The following is a 12,579-nucleotide window of genomic DNA, read 5'->3' on the forward strand; positions in this document are numbered from 1 at the left end:
CGAAAATCTATACCGCAGAGTGGTAACACTGGCTCGTAGCCATTTTTCATTTCGTGTTGCCTCGCCTTTGGATGTTCGTAAGCGCTCAGTTTTATTTTTTATTGTTAAGTTATCAGTTTAGTTAACGCCTAGTATCGATGTCGTGGTAATACATTTTTGCATCTAAGATTTTACAGAACGTAAGCATTATAATTTAAATGAAGTTGTTTTGTATAATAATTTTGTTAATTAATTTTCCGCACCATAGGAGACTTGTAGTCTAGTTCTAGTACCTTTGCCAGAAAATTCATATAATATCATCAGTAAATGATAAATTGAAACATCCAAACTTTCTATTCCACCATTCCACTGAAGGTAATTTTTCAAGGTTTCTTATATAAATAATTGTTTCTTGGGTTGGGCAATACATGTATGAATCTTCTAGTGGTTGATATTAATGGAAACCGTTGACCAGATAGTGTTGCCTTGGATTAATAATATTATTAATCCAAGGTGTTGCGATGCTCTCTGTTAATAGAGACTTGGCACTCCGTAGTTTTGGCCATGGCCGCCATTGTGGTCATATTTTTGTCCCCACGTTAAAAACTATTGAAAAGTCCCTATTCAATATTGACTTTTAAAACCAAAAATGATTTCATTTTAAGTATTTAAATCATTATTGGAGGAAGCCCGTGGCAATATAAGTCTTCTAGAAGTTGATATAATAGAAGCATTAGACAAGATAGTGTTGGGATGCTCTCCGATAATTCAATATTGAATTTTTAATCAAAAATTTATTTTAATTAAAGTATTTAAATCATTATGGGGAAAGCCTGTGGCAATATGAGTCTTCTAGAAGTTGATATTAATGCAAGCGTTAGACTGGATAGAGTTGCGATGCTCTCTGTTAATTCAATATTGAATTTTAAATCAAAAATTTATTTTAATTATAGTATTTAAATCATTATGGGGGAAGCCTGTGGCAATATGAGTCTTCTAGAAGTTGATATTAATGCAAGCGTTAGACTGGATAGAGTTGCGATGCTCTCTGTTAATTCAATATTGAATTTTAAATCAAAAATTTATTTTAATTAAAGTATTTAAATCATTATGGGGGAAGCCTGTGGCAATATGAGTCTTCTAGAAGTTGATATTAATGCAAGCGTTAGACTGGATAGAGTTGCGATGCTCTCTGTTAATTCAATATTGAATTTTAAATAAAAAATATATTTTAATTATAGTATTTAAATCATTATGGGGGAAGCCTGTGGCAATATGAGTCTTCTAAAAGTTGATATTAATGCAAGCGTTAGACTGGATAGAGTTGCGATGCTCTCTGTTAATTCAATATTGAATTTTAAATCAAAAATTTATTTTAAAGTATTTAAATCATTATGGGGGAAGCCTGTAGCAATATTCGTCTTCTAGAAGTTGATATTAATGAGGGTTAGACTGGATAGAGTTGCGATGCTCTCTGTTAATTCAATATTGAATTTTAAATCCAAAATTTATTTTAAAGTATTTAAATCATTATGGGGGAAGCCTGTGGCAATACGAGTCTTCTAGAAGTTGATATTAATGGAAGGGTTAGACTGGATAGAGTTGCGATGCTCTCTGTTAATTCAATATTGAATTTTAAATCAAAAATTTATTTTAATTATAGTATTTAAATCATTATGGGGAAGCCTGTGGCAATATGAGTCTTCTAGAAGTTGATATTAATGGAAGGGTTAGACTGGATAGAGTTGCGATGCTCTCTGTTAAATCAATATTGAATTTTAAATCAAAAATTTATTTTAAAGTATTTAAATCATTATGGGGGAAGCCTGTGGCAATATGAGTCTTCTAGAAGTTGATATTAATGGCAGTGTTAGACTGGATAGAGTTGCGATGCTCTCTGTTAACACCGAGAAAAACAAAGTTGAGAATATAAACGTTTTCCTAAACACCAAGCCTTCAGAGTTGATTTAAACATGTATAATACTTATTCATATATGTAGCCACACTTTAAAAAATGTTTGGTGAACAAAAATTAAAAAATAGGCATTTTATAGTAAAAAAATAATATGTTTAATAGAAATATTATTAAAAATATTATATCACGGGGAAAGGGAGAGGGCGGGAGATTTGATTTTGGAGCCCAAGCAGAGTTGGGCATCTTCGCTTCACGGACTGCCTTTGAAGAAGCAAATTACCTTCACTAGACTTTTTCGCGAAGTAATCGAATTCCTACAAAAAAGTCGAGTAGCCTTCCCAAGTTAAAAGTCTTAATACAATAAAACGTATCTAGTTTATTCGATCGATTATTTCAAAGTTAAAAATATCATCCGTCAAATAAATGAAGTGGTGAATCAAACATTTTCCTGAACACCATTCGGTTTTATAGATGATTTTAAAAAATGTTTTATACTAGTTTTTAGCCGAAATGGTCTGAAACATCTTCAATCGTTAAAAAATCATGTAAAGGTGCTTCGAAAACCGTCGAACGAAGAAATTTTTAAGGAATGAGTTATGTGAAAGCTTCGAAGTAGAAAGCTTTAGTTCTTTCTATAGCAACATTCATTCTTCAAACTAAAATTCGTGCTATCATTGTACTTATTTGATTCTAGCGACATCGCAATAGTGTGAAAAATGTATGAAAGTATTAACGTGATTAAAATTCGTGAGGCCATAAATCAGTTTTTTAAACTCTTTACACCTGTTCCTTTGTATATAATTTGATTATTGAACAAATTGATCTGTTTTCAGTGATAGAATATTATTTCCCGAGTTCGTGGAGGAAAATGTAGAGGACTCTGCAAGTAAATTGTACGTATTAGCAAATTTATTGCTTTAAAACTGTGGTATGATATTTTACATTGCCTATATAGCCATGATGATCTCACATACTAAGGATTAACGTCGGGAGTGCCTGAAAATACCAAGTAAGCAAGATGATATAACCTTTTGAAAATCAATTGCATAATAATTTACTTAATATTAAAATATTGTAAGTAATATCTACCATTCTAACTTACTTACAGTTGTACTATTAGATTTCATTTTTAGTGATATTAGATGTCCGTTCGAGCGATATTCTGTGTCATTTCCAGTGATATTCAGTGTCCGCTTCAGCGATATTCTGTGTCATTTAGAGTGATATTCGATGTCCTTTCCAGCGATATTCTGTGTCATTTCGAGTGATATTCGATGTCCTTTCCAGCGATCTTCTGTGTCATTTCCAGTGATATTCGATTTTTGACTTTCCAGCGTTGTTCTGTGTCATTTCCAGTGATCTTAGATGTTCGTTCCAGTGATTTTCTGTGTCATTTCCAGTGATATTCGATGTCATTTCAATTTTCAGTCACATTTACCATACAATATTGATTGACATATGAATAAAATTTAAATATAAATAAGTGCAATTATCAATTGCGAAACAAACAATTTCACACACTTGGTAGATTGTTCAGTCAAACTAATCTTAATTTACAGATATTTGAATTAAAACTCAATGACAGTTATACAATGTGATAATAACATTTCCATTTAAAGTGAAACTGCTGAAATGGTCCAAAATCAGGATGATAATGCACAGTAAGAATTAGAAAGTCCTTAAAATAACAATTTGTTTAAAATTCGTCCAATTTAGTTAATATTTTCAGAGACAACGTCATTAAGCAGTTTCTGTCAACCTTTAGCCAGGAGCTCAGTAGTAAGATGTTATGTCTTCAAAGTCATTGGTTTCATTAACTTTTCATTTGTCTAAGGCTTTAATTGAGATGAAAACACTGACGTAGCTGGAAGCAGCTCAAAAGTCCACCACCAACAGTCATTTTCTACCATTTCAGAGGCAGGATCATCTACTGGAAAACGTTTTTTTTTAATTAATGATTGCTTCGAAAGAGGCTACTACAGTTACCTCCATGTCATGAAGAATCCACTACGATACTATTGAGGACACTTTCCCCAATAGATTCTGGCTACTTGGCCGTTGACAGTCGTAGGCAGGAACAGTTCCACCTCCAACGTTAATTCTATTACAATTGTCCAGGTAACAAATCCAGGAAACGATCACTGCACTGTCAGAAAAAACCGACCTGAGGTAAACCAATTTTGCAAGCTTTTGACCAACTATGCACAACTCATAAAATGCCATTCCAAGTTTGCACGCTAGTGAACAAATCTGCATACATCATACAAATACTGGCTAAATTTGCACACAGCTGATCTAAGTTGCACGAAACGTACCAAGGTTGTACTTTTTCGACCAAAATGGCAAAAATAATCATGGCATGTTTGAACGGTAAAATCCGAAGTTGTAGGAATAACCGGCCAAAGTTGCACATATATGACAAAAAATACAAGCTTATTTCCAAATTTCGATTAAAGGTCAATAAAAGTGAGCTGTCAAAACTGAGCGCTATTGAGCAAAACTAAACAAATATAAAAGAGCTACCAAAGTTGAGCGCTACTGTCCAAATCAGAACAAATATAAATAAGCTACCAAACCGGTGCTCTAGTGTGCAAAACTAAACAAATATAAAAGAGCTACCAAAGTTGGGCGCTACTGTACAAAGCTGAACAAATATAAATGAGCTACTAAAACTGTGCGCTAGAGAGCAAAGCTGAACAAATTGAAATGAGCTACCAATATTGCGCGCTACTGACCAAATCTGAACAAATAATAATAAGCTACCAAGGTCATTTCTCAATCAGACTCAGACGTCTCATTTTTGCTGGCATAAATTTTGTATTAATTTAATAACCAAATTCATTTTCAAAAAGATGTCACGGACAATTCGGTACACACAATCCTGCTGATGTGTTACGACATAAAACATTCTCCTTGTCGCAAAAATAGCACCAAAAAGTGTCCAACATAGTATATAATCACAGCCCGATATAAAACATTCACCCTGTATCAAAATTAGCACCAGTATTTCCAGAAAGTCTCGAACATAGTAATTAATCACAGTAAAAAACATTCACATTGACCAAAAATTTGCGCTCGAAAGTTCTCATCTTAGAGAAATGCGGGTAATTAGAAATTCAATGAAATTTGGATTGCACCCCATTGAAAAGTACAAATGTTCAACTTCTTGAACTTCGATTTCAAAATTGTTAACACTTGCACCTAGAGTTTAATATTCCCGATCGATTGACGTATCGTTTCAGTTTAAAAAGTAAACGATTCACGAGTAGTAGCGCGAAGTTGGTTTAAATTTGAATAGCAAAGAAACGTGCTGGGGTTCCACTAACTTCTTTGCGGCCCATTTAAAAACAACTATCAATGGCGACGACGGTATTCTATCTCTATTCGATTAACGTATCGTTTGATTGTGTATCGCAATCCCTATAATTTTTTACAGATATAAAGCTATAAATCATAACCCCAAATAAAAATTGATTTTTTGTAAGTACTGCGTGTAAAAAAGGTAATCAGTTTAATTATATAAAATATAAGAATAATTTGAAACATAATACCTTGTTTTTAATTTGTTTGAAAACACTACTTACGTTGTATTTCAAATTTTAATTTCCCGCCAAAATATTTGGGTACTATAATTTGGACTGAAAATTATAATAACTAGTTTTTGGAATAATAAATATATTTTGGCAAGCTGTAAAAAAGCTGCTTGGAGGTAATGTTACGTTGAACAAGGAACCTATATATACAGGATACGAAGTGACTAGGCTCTACTGTACAGACTGCCGCGTCCGGAAAATAGTGTACTTTCACAAAGTCGAAATTTAGTGACGTCACGTTTTCACACCTGCAAGGTCAAATCGTCGTTGGTAAAAAAATGGCGCATTCGTAACTCGTCTTTTACGCTATAATACCAAGTTTAATTAGTTAATATTTTGTAAATTTGGAACATGGCACCATAAAAACAATTGAATAAGAAAATAAGTAAAAACATAAGATGCGTTTACTCTTTATGCCAAAATAGTGCAGAAAACTGCGGCGACAATGTATTTTTCTTAAGATTCCCAAGGCCTAACAAAGAGCCTGACAAGTGTCAGCGGTGGATTGAAGCTTGTAGTAGATATGATTTGGATTTAGTCAATTTATTACAAAAACGTACTATGCATATTTGTTGTGAGCATTTTGTCGGAGAAAATGGACCAACATTGGAATACCCTGATCCAGTGCCGTTCTCTGAAAATGAAAATACCCTCAAACTAATGGTAAATAATGGAAATTAACAAATTAAGGAACCATTGCGCACAGAGTTAATTTTTATACTTTTATAGGGCTATGATGTTCTTAATATTCAAAACTCTACTTTGGTTGAATCTGTTGACATTAGTGAGATCAATGAGCTATCAACTGTATCAATGGATACAAATGAGAAGATCAACGAGTTGTCAACACTCGCAGTCGGAAGCTTCTCTTGCACCATTTTTTTTTTTGGTTCCACAAACGGAATGAACATTTGCTCCAACCACATAGTAGAGGATAGCTTCTTCCTTATTGTGAGGTATGGGGCTTTTGATTACAGCCTAAGGGCCCGGTGCAGAGACGTTTTTTAAATCTCGTAACTTTACAATCCTCGTAAATTTACGAAAAAGGGGGCGTGGCCAATGAACTTACGATTTTTTTCTCGAAAATGGTGTGCAGAGACAATTGGCTCGTAACTTTACGAGTGACTTTCGCTCGTAAAGTTACGAGGGCTCTGGAGGTGTCGTAAAGACGAAAACGGCGCGAAATATTGAAAACAACAATGGCGGAGTTTGTCGCTTTGCTTGCGATGCGAAGAGCTGAAGAAATTAATCGAGGAATAAACGTTGTTGAACCAGTAGAAAATGAGAGAATTTATCACGAGAGACCAGACCCTTTGGAGTTATCAGACAGAGAGTTTTTAGCAAATTATCGACTTCCAAAAAGGGTATTCATTAAACTTTTGGAAGAGCTAAGGCCCGACCTTGACCATGAAACATTGAGAGGCCGGCCAGTATCTGCAGCTTCCCAGGTAGGAAAATAATTTATTATCACTATGCAATTGTGTTTTACTACTATTATACGCTTTAACACTGATTATATGGCCAAACACTTAAGTTAATTTTTTATACAACCTTTTGGAATACATTTTTTACATCGTACTCTTTCATACTCAAAACTGATATTTTATCTAGGCATATTTTTGAGTGACGCAAAAAGCCATTGGTCGAAGAAAGTATCTGGGAAGGAAGTGATTTTCCTAAGACTTAGGAAAAGCACTTACCTAACCTCACCCCTTTCCTGAGCTAGGGGGAAAGACCAAACCAGAGAAAATTTGTTGTATAGAGTCAGTTTTTGGGAGATATTTCACCCTCTATGTACCGTCGGAATGAAAAATTTCCAAATGGCAAATAACTGAGTGAAAAACATTCTTAAATAATTTGGTCTTTCCAACATTTTCCCTCCGTGTGTTGCACTATAATGTTCATAATTTATGTTGCCACTTCTAATCATTGTTATTTTATATAGATACTCATTTGCTTGCATTTTTACGCGACTGGAAGTATCCAGTGGGTGACGGCCAATGATCATCGCCACATGGTGGAGAGATCCACAGTATCAAGGATCATTGGTCGTGTTACAAATTCCATCAACCAGCGAATGCACCGATATGTCAAATTTCCATCTACCCAGGAAGAACTTAAAGAAACATCTCTTGGATTCTTCAAGAAGACCAAGCTTCCTGGGGTCATCGGATGCATCGACTGCACCCACATACCTATCCAGAAGCCATCTGGTCCCGGTGCCCACGTTTACATGAACCGCAAAAAAAGCTATTCAATCAACGTCCAGCTTATATGCGATGCCAACACCCGCATTCTGGACGTTGTAGCGGAGTGGCCCGGGAGCACTCATGATGCAAGCATTTGGGCCAACTGCGGCCTCAGGTCCCACCTCTCTTCCGCAAATTTGGAAGGGTCATGGCTCATAGGGGACAGTGGCTATCCCCTTGAGCCTTGGCTTATGAGACCCATACCACATCCAGAAGGTCAAGCTCAAGAGAGGTTCAACCATCGCCTCTGTAAGACTAGAAGCTGCATTGAAAGGTGCAATGGCCTCTTTAAGTCTACTTGGCGTGCGTTGAGTGATAACGGAGGTAATTTGCTGTATGCCCCGGATAAGGTTTGTAAATTTGTATTCGCTTGTGCCATCTTGTACAATTTCTACCTTGACGAGGGTGTTGATATGCCCGAGCCAATGGTAGAAGAGCAAGATGGCCCAAGCGACCAGGATCCCCCTGAAACCACTTATGCCCAATTACAGGTTCGAGCGAATCAAATTTTAAATCAATTGGTAGAAAACTTGGATAGGCAAAGAAATTTACATCAAGAATAATATCAGTTTTCTACAAATTGATTTGATTTTATTTTTTCGGCCTGTAATTTTTTAATTGAAACTACTCTGGCCCATAATTAACTTTCACCTTGGGGCATACTTATAGAGCAAATTTGCCCGTGATGTAATCATGGGACTGATGTTTAATGGTCAAGGAGTCTCTTTTTGGAAGTTAAGAATTTGCTAAAAACTCTTGTTTATCTAATAACCGCAATGATTTTGTTCTCTTGTGATATTATTCTTTGTTATTTTAATACTGGTTCAATAACATGTTATTCCTCGATTAATTTCAATTGACAATGAAAAATAATTGCTCTTCGCTAATAAAATTTTTTAATTTAAAACCAAAAAAACTGCAATTAATTATAGAATAATGGATATTAAAATATTCTTAATTCAAAAAAGGAGCCAAGTTTTTTTAAGTTTGTTTTGTCTAATGTGTTACAAACCTTGGGTAGATGGAGGCTTCTTTAGGTAAAAAAAAACAGCTGATTGAGAGTTAAAAACACAATAGCCGATAAGAGGTACATGGTAATCAATTAAATAGTTTCCAAATGAGGAAAATAAGTAAATTACAAATATGAAAATATGGGAAAATATTTGTCTGGTAATTTATAATTTGTATTAATGCTATTTTTCAAAACCAATGATTTTATTTTATGTTTCATAGTTAGAAATGGGAAGTTCAAAGTGTGTAGTGGGTACTGCTGTGATACCAGGAATAAGATATAAAGGAACAATCAGATTTTCAACAGGTAATAGAGCACAGTGAATGCCAATAAGAATTCTAATTGCATTATCCAAATGCCTAAAAAAAATGTAATGAGAAATTTGGCCTCTTCGTAAAGTATTAAACAGAAAGTTGAAATATACCCTTCATGATTATTCGCAACCAACTGGGCTGCCTGGTTTAAAATGTGTGTGGATGTTAGAGTCACTAGTGAAACCAGGGATTGGTTTCGGGGAGGGCACAGAAGGAAACAAATAAAACAAAAATAATCATTTGTACATGCAACCATACATTTGGGGGGGGGGGGTGCAAGTAACATCTATGCCACGCCCCCCTGGCTACACCACTGAGTAGGAGAAGGTTCCTGGTCCCTGGGAGTTAACCTTTTTTTTGTAACTCCTTTTTAACTTGTCACGTGAACCTTTGGTAAGTACAGCAGTTATATGTAAATTTATCTATATTTTCAAATTTCTATATCCACTAATCAACATTCTAAGGTAGCCATAATTACTATAATTCAATTCTCAGAGTTTTCTTGGCATTTGGTTAAAATCCCCTGGGCCCACGAGGGACTGGTTGGGGGCCCTCAGCTGTAGGAGTCCATTGAGGTGTCTAAAGGGAGGATGCCAATAAACAATTTAAAACATTGTAAGGGCTTTAGGGGGGTGGGATTGCCAATCAACAAAACTTGAAAAATGTTGTATGATCTTGAGTTGGGGGCAAATAAACAAACATTCCAATGGAAAAGGCCCCCTGATTATAACTATTGCCCTCGGCCCCAGAAAAGTTATGCCAGCCCCAACATGTGGAAACCCTCTGATTACTCTAGCAAAATATGAACTACAATACACAGTTTCTATTTATGGTGAAACAAGTCTTTTTACCAAGTTCAGGACTCTTTTTGGAAGTTCATAATCAGCTTAAAACTATTAATTAATCTCTCGTGTTATAAAGAATATGAATGGTTCAATAATATCGTTGTTGTTCTTCACCAAAAAAATAAAAATGCATTTAAAACGAAATTGTAATTTATTCTAATATATAAATAATTTCAAAAAAGGCGCCAATTTTGGAGAAAATAAAAATGTGGATAGATGGAGACGTCTTGTGCATAAAAAAAACCAAGAACAACATCAAACAGCTGCTGATGAGAATTGAGAACATGGATGAGAGTTAGGAGCAGTATTGAAAAGTTTATTTTAAATAATTTACAACGTTAAAAATGAGAAAAATGTAAAAATGAATAAAATAAGAGAAAACATCCAACTGAAAGCTAGAGAAAGGTATTAAGTAAAAATGAGAAAAATGTAAAAATGAATAAAATAAGAGAAAACATCCAACTGAAAGCTAGAGAAAGGTATTAAGTAATTTGTAGTCATGATGTTTTTTGACATAAGACATACCTACAATATTGTTTTATGCCTAAGGGTTAGGAAATGGAACTTCAGTTGAAGAACTTGAAGTGGCAACTGGACTAGAGACAACATTATCTGTAGGAACAATTCTGCACTCAACAGGTACCAGAGCGTTGTGAATTCCAATAAGAATGTTATTTGTATTATTCAAATGGTTTGAAAATGCAACAGCGAGTTGGGAATTTTGAGACCGTTGGGCAACCATTTCAGTGTGTATTAAGGACAAAATTTGATTTAAACGTTCCTGATTATTAACAACTGACTGGGCTGCCTGATCAAATGTGTCAGCGGATGTTACAGTAGGAGTAGGTTCCGGCGCTCTGGGAGTTTGCCTTTTGTGACATCTTTTTGTTTTGTCATGTGAACCTTTTATATGCATACCAGAATTAACCATAAGTAAATATTTTAATATTGTTCAGAGTTCTGTAGTGAGTAAATATCACAACACCCTCAAGGTTTCCACACTATATCCAATTCAAATGCTCCTGGCTACATTTAATAGGATATTTCCAGAATGTTTGAGTCAAATTTAAGTGAGTTTTAATTTTGATATAATTTTTTTAAATTTATTGGTTTTCTAAGGTTAATTTTTCAATTTATTTATCTGTGGAAACCCTATATTATCATTTAAAATATTATAACAAATACCACTTTTAGATTTTTTTTGGGGACTGGATGGTGCTTCCTCTATGGTTTCTAATTGCGAAGTTGGAATAGGTCTAGGAGGAAGTGGGTTTTCACTAACCGTCTCTCTCGCATCTGTTTATGAAAGTACAACTGAGGTAAATCTTTTAACGTATCTAACCTGACCTTATTCAAATATACCTATGTCCGCAACCAACTCTTGCAAACTTCTAAATTTCTTTCTTCCCACAGGTTTATCAACTGAGGGAGCTAAACAAGATTTTGTATAAAATATGAACTGACATTCTAATTCTAAACTCATTTTACCACGTCTCTTCAAAGAGAAATCTATCACATCACCGTCACCACCTACACTAGGTGGAGTAGGCCTATTCATTTCGGTGACATGAAATTGGCCTGAATTTGGGGTGCCAATAATTCTCGCGACACTGGTGGAAGGTGGAGGTGTGTGGAAAAAATGTTCACTTGCGGATGATTTTATTGCCTTATATGGGCAACAAAAATTAATAAGCTTGTTATGGTTTCAAATAAAAACACTAGCTTTGTGAGAACTACGAACCTGGTCCCTGATTTGTGCGCTATCGACACCTCCTTTGATTCCGTACAAAGTAGTTTCCCCAATTAAGCGACAAACCGCCAACTCCATTTCACTTAATTCTGGAAGTGGATTTGGACCACCTCCAGTTTTTTTCTTTTCCCTATCTAGGGCTTGGGCCTTACGCTTTACAGAGCTTTTTAAGTCCGTCCACTTTGCCCTTATTTTGGCAGTCGACCGAATAACACCCTTACCCACACAGGCAATCTCTTCCGAAACTTCACCCCAGGCTTTCTCCACATCATCGCTATTTTTATAGGTTTTTCCGAGTCCCATTTCTCTATTGACCAAATCAGGCCTAGCTACCAAACCATTTATTAGGGCTTGTAGCTCCCTGGCGCCAAAATTAGGTTGCCTCTGCTCTCCTGCTTTTATTTTTCCCATAATGTTTTACAAAATAACAGCCTTTCTAAAATTTTCTACATGTAATTAAGTGTTAAACTTAGAACTACTAATCGAAAACTGCATTCACTCTCTAATGACAAAATGGAGGTGAAAACTGAATAGCTGATAATTTTTGCGTCGAAATTCCCGCTTTTCTATTGGCTAGTAGGTGGGCGGAGCTTCAACAAAAACCAATTCCAAAATACCAGACTCTTCATTTACGAGCGCCCGAAAAATTGTCTCTGCACCGCGATTTCGATTTACGAAATCGTAACTTTACGACATCGTAAATCCGCTCTCGTAACTTTACAATCCTCGTAAAGTTACGATAATTTTTAAAACGTCTCTGCACCGGGCCCTTAGATGGTATTTCCACTTCTTTATGAATTACAATTTGGGTTTCTTTCCAAGAATTGTTTAAAATGTTCCTTAAGAATTCACTCACAATTGCTTTCTTTTGGAAGTAGCTGAAACCTAAAAATATCAAAAAAACAAAAAAAAACTGTTAATC

At 35.2% G+C, this 12,579-nt stretch overlaps 1 protein-coding gene across 1 annotated transcript; it reads right to left on the reverse strand.

Moving 5' to 3' along the window:
* Positions 1 to 11,612: 11,612 nt before the first annotated feature.
* LOC149956308 (uncharacterized) lies at positions 11,613 to 12,068 on the reverse strand. The gene has a single exon (XM_090166844.1). It carries the CDS (start codon positions 12,066 to 12,068, stop codon positions 11,613 to 11,615), a length of 456 nt encoding a protein of 151 aa, XP_090022970.1.
* Positions 12,069 to 12,579: the final 511 nt, after the last annotated feature.

This window comes from Leiobunum rupestre, chromosome 2 (genome assembly GCF_980474605.1).
Source record: "Leiobunum rupestre chromosome 2, qqLeiRupe1.1.hap1, whole genome shotgun sequence".
Classification (NCBI taxonomy): Eukaryota; Metazoa; Arthropoda; class Arachnida; order Opiliones; family Sclerosomatidae; genus Leiobunum; species Leiobunum rupestre.

Bases quoted from the DNA above. Each gene is read 5' to 3' on its own strand.
- LOC149956308 (XM_090166844.1), bottom strand. From the start codon at position 12,068: ATGGGAAAAATAAAAGCAGGAGAGCAGAGGCAACCTAATTTTGGCGCC.